The 14,161-nt window shown below is 18.6% G+C and overlaps 2 protein-coding genes across 2 annotated transcripts; both read left to right on the forward strand.

The window, feature by feature from the left end:
- Nucleotides 1-2,022: 2,022 nt before the first annotated feature.
- On the forward strand, nucleotides 2,023-3,037 carry PGAL8A_00460800 (mitochondrial ribosomal protein L23 precursor, putative; the record flags this gene model as incomplete). Its single annotated transcript, XM_028673372.1, has 2 exons — nucleotides 2,023-2,661; nucleotides 2,864-3,037. 2 exons carry the CDS (start codon nucleotides 2,023-2,025, stop codon nucleotides 3,035-3,037), a joined length of 813 nt encoding a protein of 270 aa, XP_028529831.1.
- Nucleotides 3,038-6,823: 3,786 nt separating this feature from the next.
- ApiAP2 (transcription factor with AP2 domain(s), putative) lies at nucleotides 6,824-13,426 on the forward strand (the record flags this gene model as incomplete). The annotated part of the gene is made up of 1 exon (XM_028673373.1): nucleotides 6,824-13,426. One exon carries the CDS (start codon nucleotides 6,824-6,826, stop codon nucleotides 13,424-13,426), a length of 6,603 nt encoding a protein of 2,200 aa, XP_028529832.1.
- Between the last annotated feature and the right edge of the window lie 735 nt (nucleotides 13,427-14,161).

The raw sequence follows: 14,161 nt of genomic DNA on the forward strand, positions 1-14,161 counted from the left end.
AAAAAATAAAATCAAAAAACTTAATCATTAAAATACAGACTTTTGAAATAAAAAAAAGGAAAATTTAATATTTAATTATTGTAATAATAATTTATATACAATTGTAAAGTTATTTTTATTTTAAATTAAAAAATGTACTCTTGTTATATGAATGAAAAAAGAACGTAAAAAAAAATTAAATCTACTAAAAAAATTTATAGATTAAAATTATTATAAATACAAAATTAACATTTTTTTTTTTTTTTTATTTTCCTTTTATTTTTTTTTGTTTTTTTTTTTCTTTCTTTTTTTTTTTAATTTTTTTTTTTTTTTTTTTTTTTTTTTTTTTTTTTTTTTTTTTTTTTTTTTCCGTTTTTTTTTTTTGTTTTTTTTTTCGTTTATTCTTTCGTTTTTTTTTTTTTTTACTTTTTTTACATATTTTTATTATGAATTATTAACAAAAAATAACCTTACAAAAATTCATATAAAAAAAAAAAACATCAACTTTATTACAAAAAAAATATGATTTAATAGTTCATTGAAAACATTTATTTCGTTCTAAGATAATTTAGAAAAAATCATTACGAATTTTCAGAAATATAAAATAAATTTCTTAATGTAGAATTAAACAAAACTCAGCACATCATAATAAAATGGAATTGTGTGCAGTAAATATATATGTATTTTTTTTTAACCCCTAAAATATAAAAAAATTATATATTTTAAAACTTTTGTATTTTATTTTTTATTTATATGTTTTTTTTTATTATTTTTTGAATAAATATTTTAGTTATTTTTTATTTAAAAAATCATCTTTCTAAAGTTTGAAAAAATATATTACATATGCATATCGCAATTTTTTTTATTTACTATCTTTATAAGAAGATTGAAAAAATGAATATTAGTACTTATTTCACTAGGAAAAAAAGATCACAAAATGTTTTAATGATTTTAGTTCTACATTTCTATCAAACACATTTCTATTTGTCGATCGTACACTAATTTTTTATATATAATAAAAAAATATGTGTTTCATTAAATTTCAATAAAATTTCTTTAATATTTTTAGATTTCAGAGGATATTTAAATTATTTCTTTACATTGTATTTTATGAATTTTCATGTATATTGTTTATAAGGTTTAACTTAAAAAAAAAATTGATAAATTCAAAAATGTAATTTTATTAAAATATGAAAAATAATTTTATAGATAAATGTAAAAGAAAATAATATTAAATTTCCTAAAAAAAAAAAAAAAAAAAAAAAAAAAAAATTAAATTTATATGTAAAAATAAAATTAAATTTTTAAAAAAATAAATGGAATTATTTTTTCCTATTAATATGTACTTTCAATTACAATTTTAGTTTTTTTAAAATTTTGTATTCCATTATGTAAAATAAATTTGATCATTTTATAACCTTTTTTTTTTTTGTAAATCAAAAACATACTTTTATTAGTAAATAATTATTTTAATAAAGAATTTTTTTCTTTTTATTTATTTATCATTTCATTTTCTTGTTATTGTACAAATTTTATTATTATATGATAAAATAAAAACATCAAAAATAGAATAACACCTTACAATTCATTTGTTTTTATAATTAAGAGAAGAGGAAAATATTGGTAAGGCTTTCTAGAGGATACAAAAAGAAGCACATATTGTTTTATTAACAATTATTACATAATAATTATGTTAGTGACAATCTTACAGAAATACAACAGCTATATAAAAAAAAGAATGATATGAAAAATAGAAATTTCCATATAAAGAGTAATAATTGTAATAACTTCTAAGAAAAATATTTAACTTCTACTTTAATTAATGAATAAATAAAAACTTGTAATCATTTGATAAAAAAATTAAAAAAAAAAAAAGTAAAAATATTTAAAAAATACAAGCATATATTTTTAAAATAATACATAGTATTAGGATAACTAGTTGTATATTTTAGAAGAATAAAGAAAACCGTTTATAGAATGATTGTATGCATAAATAAATATGTATGATTACATGTAACATTATATATATATATATTTTTAATTATGTTTCTGAGTTTTATTCGATTAACACCACCAAAAACACCAAGAAATGTATTTTTTCCATGGCATAACTTTTGTGTACATAAATCAGGAACTTTTTTAGAAAAAAATAGATTAGCATTAAGAGTACCCATTAATTTAACTAAATTTGAAATTCGAGAATATTTAAGAAAAATATATAATGCAAAAGTTATTAAAGTTAATACATTAATTAAAGTACCAGAGAGAAGGAGAAATTTAAGTGATCGGAGATTTAACTATTATAGAAATGGCCCAAGATATAAAAAGGCTATTGTAACATTAGAACATGAAGTTCCAGATAGTGTTAAAATGATCCAGTCCTGTAAAAATATAGGTAGAAATCCATACATTACTAAAAAAAACGTTATATATGGTGTTAGAAGTGATGTAAAAATTACACCTACAAGATCCCAATTATGGCAAATGGGGGAATGCAGATATTCATGGAGGTTACCTTTAACAAATTTATTGGCTGATTATAAAATGAATTTAAATCCTGACTTAAGAATTGATGAAGATTTTGTTCAGTTACAACCAGATACTACTAAGCCATTTATGCACTCTGGTATTTCTTCAGAAACTTTTAAACCAAATAATGTACCAGAGCAAAAATTTCCTCATGTAAAACATAAATATTATTACTCATAAATATATACATAACTAAATATAAATAAATTATGTATAATATTTGTTAATAAATTTTAAAAACGTTTGTGAAGTAGTATTACATAAGTTTTATGTAAATTTAAGTAAAAAAAAAAAATTTATATTAAGGTATGTAAAACTATTTTCCAATAATTTTTTTTTTATTCTTTATTTGTAGATTGATTTAACCCCATGGAGAAGACAAGTAAAAAAAATTTATGACTCAGGTACATTAGCACCACCTGAGTTTTTTCCGCAAGCATCTAAAAGTATTGAAACAATTGATTATTTAAATGAAGGTAAAAATAAGAAAAAATCATCCAGAAGTAGTGTATGGAAACCACCTTCATAGAAATAAGGATATTTAATTTAATTTTATTTTTCGTTACATTAGAATATTTTTTTTTTTTTTTTTTTTTTTGACGAATTAATTTAATATTTATATATTTATATTTAGCATTTAATTTTATAATTTTTTGTTTTAAAAAACCTTTTAATTTCTTTTAATAAAATTTTTTAAAACAACATAAAAAATTATTTTAACTTTTTTTATTGTATTCCCAAACTTTATTATATTAAAATTGTGTACATATGAAAATTTTGTGATAATATCAAATATAAAATTGAAAAAATTGATATAAAACAATACAATATTATATTCTACGAATAAAATTAAAAAAAAATTCAGTTCTACTAAATAATTTTTAACATGATTAAAATGAATTCTTACTTTTTTTTACTTTCATTTTTTTTAAAATGACAGTGAAAAGATTCGTAAAATTATGATAGTGTTAGTGATTTAATTTATAAGTATTCTATGAATTTAATTTCACTCTATATTTTTTTTAACATCATAATAGTTAATGTCAGTGTATTATTAAATATAAAAACAAAAAAATTTGTTTACTTGGAATTTTTTTTTTTTTTTCTGCTCTGTTGGAAATTGCATACAAACTAGAATGTGTGCATGCATTCAATTTTACTATTTTTTGTTTATCAAACTAACATAATGTAAAAACGATTAAAGTATATTTAGTATTAAACCGGTAACATGTAAATTCTATATTAGATAATTTTTGATCAATTAATGATACCCTTAAAAATATTATTGAAGAAAAAAGCAAAATTTTTAATCAATGGAGAATTGTAAAATGCGTTATAAAATGCGGAACTACAAAAAAATTAAAATAGCAATAGATATTTAGAAGTTTACCTGTTTAATTTTTTAAAGGGTTTTAATTAAGAAGTTTAAGCATAATGTTAAAAAAAAATATAAAAAAACAAGAATATATAAAGTAACTGTTATAAATATTTTAAGGAACTATTTATAAAAAATATTATTTTTTAATGTTACTTTTTAAATTTAGGAATGTGTATTTTACTATAAACAAATATAAAAATTTGACCTTTTTAATGTATGCTATAATGCTATTATTATAATTGTAATGATTACATAGCATAAATTTGTTTTTATCAATTAACAAAATGTATGAATAACTTTTAAACTATAATATAAATATGCTAAAATATGGAATATTTTTTTTTTTATTTTCTTTTTGGGAATTTATTTATTGTTTGTTCATACATTTTTGCATTTAAATATAAATTTATTTAAAAAAAGATAAGATAAACGTATGCATAAATATTTTATATGCATTATCCGTTCTTAATAGTGCTTTATTTGATAGACACATGCACACATGCAAACAATAATTCAATGATGCTCTAAAAAAAAAAAATACAACGAAAAAAATAAAGCGATATATGCAAAATAAAAAAAAAAAATGTAAATATGAAATTTTTTAGAAAAATGCATTTTAAAAAATAAAACAAAAAATCCATATGAAAAATAAAATTAAAAAAAAAAAAAAGAGAAAAAGCAAAATGGAAAAACATTTTACACCATAATTATCAAAAAAATACAATTGTTTGAGACTTTTTTATGTGCACCGTATTGCGAATGTAATTAAATTGTATGAAAAAATAAGGAAGATTTTATATGTATGACTCTATTCTCCTTTTTTTTATATTTATACATATGTAATACGCTTGCATAAAAAAATAAATATATATATATATATATTTATATGTGTATATTTTTATAATTTTTTTTTTTTTTTTTAATGTTTCGTTTTATAATTTCTATTATAAAAATATTTTCCATATAAAAAAAATTTTTTTTGTTAGAATTTTTTTTTTATATTTTAAAGCAACAAGTACATTAGATAATGTATGAAAGCTGATTAATTAGAAGAAAAATAAGAAGATTGTAAAATTACAGAAAATAGTTTCATTAATACTTATTTTTAATACTTTTTTTCGTTATTTTTCTTGTTATTTCTATTTTACTTTCCTTTTTTTCAAAATTTTTTTTTATCTATGTCTGTATATATTTATATATATATATTTATATATATATGTATATATACAAATTTTTTGATGAGCAAGCGCATGTTAATACATTTAATGAAAATAACATTTATAAATGTCTATATATTATATGAAAAAAGAAATTAAAAAAAATTCATAAGCTTTAACTACGTGTATTTCTTTTTTTAAATATGTCATTCTAATTTTTTTTTTTTTTTTTTATATTTTTAAATATTTTTACATTTTTACAAAAAAGAAATTACACATTCAAATCTATGAAAGTCATATATATATATATATATATTTCTTTAAAAGAAATATATATTTATACTTTTGATAAATTGTCATATATATTTTTAGTTATTTATAAATATTTACTTATTAAGGAGAGTTAATTTTTTTTTTTTATAAGATCTTTATAAAAGAAAAAAATATTTTTTTAGTTTCTCCCTAATATATATATAGCTTATGAACTTTTATTATTTATTTCATTGTTAAATTATAAAATATCAAATACAAAGAGCATTCATTACATGATTATATGTAAGAGAAATATAACATTAACATAAAATTATATATTACAATTAAAAAATATTTTATTTTTGTGAAATATTATTGAACATACAATTTTTAATTTAAAATTGTTTTTTTTTTTATTATGTCTCATATTTATTTATTTATTTAGTTAGTTTTTTTTTTAATAATTATATATTTCATTATTACATTTTTTATTTAACTGTACAAAAGTAAATACAACCATTTACACTTTCTTTTTTTTAATGATGAAAAAAAAATTCGTATGAATGAAATTATTAAAGTGCCTATAGAATAGTTGTATAACACTGTATATAAATAACTTTTATATTCATGTATAAATATGTTTTTTTTAAATTATTAAATTGAAATAAACATATGCATTGTAGATATATAATATGTATGAATTTATTTAAATAATAATTCAATGCATATTTTTTCTCATTTATTGTCTTTTTTTTTTTTTTTATTTTACTTTTAAAATTTTTAATATTTTATAGGCAGTTACTGAATATATATTAATACAAAGTAAATAAATTTAATTTTTTTTAATAATATAAACTTTTTTATTAAGAATTTATATTTTTATTATTATTTTTTTTCTATTATTAATAAGGTTGTCAATATTGTTAAAAATATAACAATATATTTTCTTTTTTTATTATGTGTAATAAAAAATATGGTAATTGATAGGAAAATGGAAAAGTATGTTCTTTTTTATATTCCTAATGTGTAGGATACTTAATATAAAAAAAATTAATACATAATAATTGCATATTAATTTTTTACATTTTCTCTTCATTTGAACTGAAGAAATCTAATATATAATATTATAAATTATTTTATTAATAATGGATTACATATATATATTCTTTATGTATTATCAATAAGAAAAAAAAAACTTATATATTATATGATGAATTGGATGCTAAAGGCATTTGTTTTCTTTTTTAAAAAAAGAAAAGAAAATTATATTAATCGTAGAATTATATATATTAATATATTAATAATTTTCAGAATTTTTAGTTGTTACTTTAAAACTAAATATATGGCATGATTAAATTATGTCAATATACGTGTATATGTATTTATAATATATCGTCTTAATTTCTTTCTTTTCTTTTTTTATATTTTTTATGCCTTTGCATGAGGCTATTTTGCATGTTATATTTTCTTATTTCTATTTTTTTTTTCTTTTTATTGTTTATTTTTAATTTTTATTTTTTTAAATGAGATGAATGATGAAAAGTGCATAAAAGAGAAATCATCGAAAATTGAAAAGTTAAAAAAAAAAAAAGGACCTAAAATAAATAATAATAATCAAAGTAAAAATGGAAATTATGAAAATAATGAAAGTAATGAAAATTTATGCTTTTCGAAATATTATGAAGAAAATAAAACAACTAATTCTTCTTATGATTTAATGAATGTAATAAATATTAATAAAATTAATGAAGACATTATGAAAAATAATTACTTATGTAATAGAACCTTTCAGGGTGCATATTCCTTTTCAGAAGAAGATTGTAATTTAAATGTTAATATAAATCGAAGTTTACACGGGAATCAAATGCAAATTAAAAATCATGAGAATATATGTAATAATGATGAAACTAGTTATAGTTCTAACTTTAATTCATCTTTAATAAAGTTAATTAATATGAATTGCAACTCATTTTTAGACACAAATAATTATAACAAATCCATTAATAAACAAGCATCGCATGATGAAACTAAATCTAATATTGAGGATTTAAATGTCTGTGTTAATGAGAAGTATGATAAAAAAAAGGATACAAAAATCAAAGATAAAAGTAAAACTAGTATAGAAAATCCAAATGATTATAATGAAATGAATAATACATTAGATAATTCTTGTTTTATGAATAAATTAAAAATGTTTCAAGAAGCCACTTATAAATCAAGAGAAAAGAGCATAATTAATAATTTTAATGATAATAAGAATACCTATGACAAATGTGTATTTGAAAAACCATTAAGGAAAAAAAAGAAAAGAAATTCAGAAGACAAAAAAAGAAATGAATCTAATAATGTAAATAATTCTAATAAAAATACTAACAAAATTTTTTATAATATAAATATTAATAATCTAAATAATAAGAATTGTATGAATATTCCCACTTGTGATATTGAAAATTTTTCAAAGAAAAATGAAAATCTTCTAAATGATAACATAACAAAGAACATTTTAGAAAATATGAATTATTTATGTTCTTTGAATACATGTGTAGATAAAAATAATGGTAAAGCAAGGATACTTAATAAAAAAAGCAATGTAGATTACGTGAAAAATATTATTCGTGATATTAATAAATTACATAAGGTACATAATAACAGTAATAATGATAATAACATAAATTTAAAAAATAACAACGATAATATGGATCAGCTATCATCAATTAAGGAAAATAATAGTTATATTAACCTTTTAAATATAAATAAATATGGTGAAGAAAATTCTATGAAATGTTTATATAATTCAGATAATTTATACTTATGTAGTTCTAAAATAAATAATAATAGTAATAATTGTAATACAAGTTTAAAAGAAGACTCTGTATTATATCAAAATAATGATAACATTTTAAGTAATCAGGGGAAAAATGAGAATAACGCAAAAAATGATATTTTTGTTTTACCTTTAAAAAATAATATTGATATTAGCGAAAAATATGTTCAAAATATAAATATAGTATCTTCATCAAACAATATTTCTGAAAAAATTTTAAATAATGATGAATATAAGAAAAATAATTCCTCAATGAATGAATATGAATATTATAAATGTTCATTTAAAAATTATGAAGATAATAACATTGACTTAAGTAAATCCCAAATTAATAAGGGAAAAAGTTTTAATTTAAATCAAAACAATTATAATAACGAAAATAAGAACAGTAACAGTAATAATAATATTAATATGAATAACTGCATAAATAATTACATTAATGATATTGGTTATGAAATAAATGATAATAAGAAATTACGTAATATAGAAAATGATCCTTGTTTGAACTCTTGCAAAGTAATTAATCAGAATAAGAAGAAAAATTTAATTAATATTATTAATGAAAATAACTCAGAAATAAATAATAGTGAAAATAAAGTTTGTATTATAAAAAAAAAAGTGTCAAAACATAATAATGAAACGAAAAAAAGTAATGATATATATAAAGATGATAATTCTAATTATTCTAATGAAAAAATAGCATATAAAGATATTTATAACAATGAAAATCTTACAAATTGTTTCATTAATAATTATTCCAGTTATAAAACCCCTGTTAAAAAAAAAGGAAATGAAAATCAAGATAATTCATTAGACAATGTTACTTCAGTCAATGAAATAATTACTAACATATGTGAAATTTTACAAAATAATACTACTGATAATAAAATTAATAAAAAACTTGAAAATTCTCCATCACCTAAATTAATGAATATAAATTATCATGACAAAAATAACAATATAAATAAGAATGAAAATAAAAATCTCAAGAATTATATGGATTCTATAGATAATAAAAATTATCATTTATTATATAATAAAGATAATGATAAATACAATTATATGAACAACAATGAAAAAAATGATAATGAAATATTTAATACATTAGAAAAACAAAATACAGATAAACTAAAAAGTAATGATACTTTACTTCTTCTAAAGAATTTATCGCATAACGATAAGTTTTCATGCCTGAAAAATATTCAAGAAGAACAATTTGATTATTTAAAACGAAATGGAGAAATTTTAAAAAATAGTAATTTTTTTTCTGACACACAAATAGAAACAAATATAGATGATCCTTCATTATATTCGAAGAAAAAAAATCAGTCAATAAATTTTCAAATTGAAGAAACATTTAATTATGAAATTGACAAAACTGAAAATGAAGAAATAAAAGAAAATGAAAAAGTTAAAAGAGAAAAAAGTTTTAATCAATATGAAAAAAGTGAAGATGATAATGAACATAAAAGAAATAAGGATATATGCAATAAGGTTAGTCATTGTATAGAATCGAAAAAGGGAAAGAGAGATTGTATTAATGAAAATTATCAAAAAACAAAAGAAAATGATAATGGTGAAATGTATGAAGAAGGATATGAAGAAGAAGATGAGGAAGATAATAAGGAAGAAAAAGAAAATTTTGAGAAAGAGGAAGAATTTGTAGAAGGATATTTTGAAGATATTAAGAACTCTATTGAAGAAAAGAGAAATGTTAAGAGAAAGCTAAATAATAAGGAATGTAAAGGAAAAAATCAGAAAAAGATGATGAATAATACTAAAAAAAATTCATCGAAAAATAATTGTGAACTTCATAAACATAAAAAAAATGTGCATGATAATTTTTCAAAAAATAAAAATCATATATATATTGACCATTATAATGATATAAGTAAAACTATTTTTAATTTAAATAATCCTAATATTGATGATTTTACAAAAAATAAATTACTTGAAATGATAAAAAAACCATTTTTTTCTGATAATGGAAAAATGCACATTTATTATGAAAAGGAAAGAAAGCAAATGCAAAATGGAAAAGATATGAAGTATATTAAAAAAGTAACGAAAAATGGAAATGAAAATTTGAACAATTTAAAAAAAAATAAAAATATTTTAAAAAATTATATTAGCTTTTTTAATCGTGATAAAGAATTAAAAAAAGAAAATTCAAAGGAATTTTTTGAGCAAAATGAAAATATGCAGCACATCATGAAAAAATATCACGAAGATAATTTTTTTAATAATTCAGATTATATTTATAAAAATCAGGGATGCGAAGAACTGGGCAATAATCCACATGAAGATAATGAAAATAATCCAAATAATAAAAGATTAAGAGCAAATATAAATTTATCAAGCGAAAAAAAAACAAAGGAAAAGATTGGAAATCAGGAAAGTAGTAATGAAGATTTTGATAAATATAATAATAATGATATAAAAAGTATAGAGAAAAAGAAAAATAATAATGAAAGAGAAAATTTTCCCATGAATACAACAAAAGATAGGTCTAAAAGAAATAGAATAAAAATAAATAATAACGAAGATAATGAGGAAAGAAGGAAAAGTATTAAAATGGAAAATGAAGGTGATAGAAGGATAAATGAAAATAACGAAAATTTAAATACAAATAAATCAGGTAAAGAAATTTTATATAATGATAATGATATATGTACACAAAAATTTTCAAAAAATGAAATATTTAATAATACACAATTAAAGGATGATGATAGTAATAAAAAAGAAAATGCCATATTTGTAAATGAAAAACAGAATTTTCCTACCTACTTACAAAAATCAAAATATCAAAAAAATTATTCAGAAAATGAAGAAGAAAAATTGAATATTGAAGGTGAGGATGATGAGGATAGTAATGATTACATAGCTAGTAGTATCAAAAAGTATGATTCTGATGATATATGTAATAAAAATTTTCATAAAAAGGTAAGCAAAGAAAAAAAACAGAAAATGTATTTGTGTGATATAATGAAAAGTGATGATTTAAAAAAAATTAATGATAATTATTTTAAATTACATTCTAATTTAGCAAGTAACTTATTAAGTACAAGCACTAGTAGCAGTTATAGCAATGATAATGTAAAAGTAAGTTTAAGTAATTACGAAATGAGAAAATTATCTTCCAATTCATGCATAAATAAAATTTTTCTGGAAGATGAATTGCATAATAATTTAGGTATGAACTTTTTATTAAATAAAAATTGTAGTTTGTATGATAATAATAAAAAAAATGTGGAAGGAAAAACTTCAGTAAGTATAGATAATAATTCTACAAGTAATGAGACAAATATAAATGAAAATAATAATGGTAATGGCATTAGTGGTGAAGAATGTATAATAAAAAATAAGTCCTTTTTAAGCGAAATGCAAAAAAATGTTATCAAAGAAATTCAAATAGAAAATAAATTTACACACAATTTAGTTCTAAATAATAAATATGTAAATGAGGAATGTGTCATGAACGACAATAAAATAATTGAAAAAAGGGAAGTGAAAGACAAATTAAAAAATGATGAAATATTAAAAAAATCAGAAAATCCATTTTATCTTAAGTTAAATGAGAATAATGATTTAATACAACATATGAAAAATGACAATTTATGTTGTAATAAGGATATTTTATGTAAAAATATAAGTAAAAAAAATAGTCAAACACTCAAAGGCTATGATACACTAAAGATGAATGCAAATAAATATTATACTAGCAACTCACAATTAAAAGGAAGAATGCTATTTAAAAGCAAAAGTTATAGTGATAATGATAATTTTTTAAGCCTTCATATGAAAAGAAAGATGTCGTCATATTCTGATTATAAAGAATTTGATACATTACATTTAAAAAAATATAAATTACTTAAAAATAATTATACAAAAGAAAAAGAATTTTTATTAAATAGGACGAATAGCTTAAATATAAATTTAAATAAAGTAGGAGATGACATACTAAAACATGATATTCAAAATAGTTGTGATAATAATAATAATATTATAAAGGAAAAGAAATTGAGACATCAAGTCACTAATAACAACAAATTACAAGAGGAATCATTTAATACTCAAACAAAGAATTTGTGCAAAGAATTAAATGAAAATGATACAATTATAAAAGACAAAGATGATAATATAGAAAATAAAAAAGAAGAAACTAATGAAACTTGTAACGTAGTAGAATTAACAGTAAAAAATGAAATAGATAAAAAGGTATGTACATTAGTAAATTGTCCAACACATAATCCCCAAAACTATACAAAAAGTATGGCGAAAAAAAATGATTCACAGGGAGATTCAGTAATATTAAAAGAAGAAAATGATGAATTAAAAAGAATACCAGGTGTATATTATGATAAAAATTCTCAAAGATGGTTTGGTGAGCATAAAATTAACGGTGTTAAGTGTGCTCAAAGTTTTGCAGTAAAAAAGCATGGATGTGAGGAAGCAAAAAGACTAGCAATTGAATGGAAAAAAGCAAGAATAAGAGGAGAAGTTTGGGATAGATTTATAAATAAAAAAAAAAAAAATAATAATAATAATTGTTTAAAAGCATCTAAATCCAATAGACCTTCTGTAGAAGAATTAAGAATGAAATATTTATCTATGAGCAAAAATATGCCTAAGGTACGAGGAGTTTGGTTTAATTCTACTCCTCAAAGAATGGGATGGGTTGGCCAAGCTTATAAAAAATGCAAAAGAATTGAAAGAATTTTTTCCGTTAATAAATATGGTTTTGAAGGTGCAAGAAAATTAGCTATTGCTTTTCGAAATTCTCAAAAACCATCTAATGAAGATAGTGATGAAGATAGTTGGTCTAAAGATGACAAAATAAATGTGAAGAATAATGAAGATAATTTAAATAACTATGAATATAAGAGTAATTTTTTTAGTTCTATAAATAATATTAAGAATAATAATAAAATTGAAAGTAAAGATATAAGAATTAATTTATGTAGAGATGCCATATTATTTATTTTACAGGATTTGGAAACTATATTAGAACTAAATATACCTTTATTAAATAAAAATGTAAATGTATATAAAATATGTATAAAACATCATTTAAATTATTTAACATTAATAAAGAGTGAGGAACAGATTATTCCATATTTAACGGTATTTGGCGATTATATACAAAGATGTATTTTGCCAACTGATCTCCCATATGCTGAGTTATATGTTTTAATTGATTCATTAATTCATAATGAAATATTACCATCATTTGATCATAAGCAAAATTTTTGTGAATATTCAGCAACAGAAGATCCTGGAATAATAACACCATCCATGTTATTATAATGAAATTAATATTTAAATATATATATATATATATATATATATATATATATATATATATATATATATAATGTTTATTTATTTATTTATTTATTATTTTATTTATTAATTTATTTATTTATATATTTTGTCAATATTGCTAATTATTTAATTTTATATTTTTTGGCATTAAAATCAATGCAAATTTACTAAGAGGATCATTATTATCAGTGAATGATAAATTGATGTAATTGTAAGAATGACTTTTTCTATCAGTAATTTAGTACTTATTATAAGTATAACTTTTATTAAAAATACAGAAATAGTATTTTTTTTTTTTTTTTTTTTTAATATAATTCACTTAGTATTACATATATTTTTATAAATGTTACATTAATATTATGCTTATTTTTATCAGATCGATATTTTTATATTTATTCTTAAATTAAGTTAAAACATGTATATATATATATATATATATATATATATATATATTTACTTCTGTACTTATCTGTCAATATATATAATAAACTTTATATTTTTAATTTTTTATTTTTTCATAAAAAAAATGTACTTTTTTTTATACCATATATAAAAGTTAATTATTTTTATAATTTTTTATTTAAGCCGTACTTATGAATTATATGTATAGTTCATAAAGTATTATTTTTATTATTATTTCATGTCTTGTCTTTTTTTTTTTTTTTTTTTTATTAAAATAAAATTAATAAAATAACATAATGTTAATTTTATTAAAAA

This window comes from Plasmodium gallinaceum, assembly GCF_900005855.1.
Source record: "Plasmodium gallinaceum strain 8A genome assembly, contig: PGAL8A_v1_130, whole genome shotgun sequence".
In the NCBI taxonomy this organism is placed as follows: Eukaryota; Apicomplexa; class Aconoidasida; order Haemosporida; family Plasmodiidae; genus Plasmodium; species Plasmodium gallinaceum.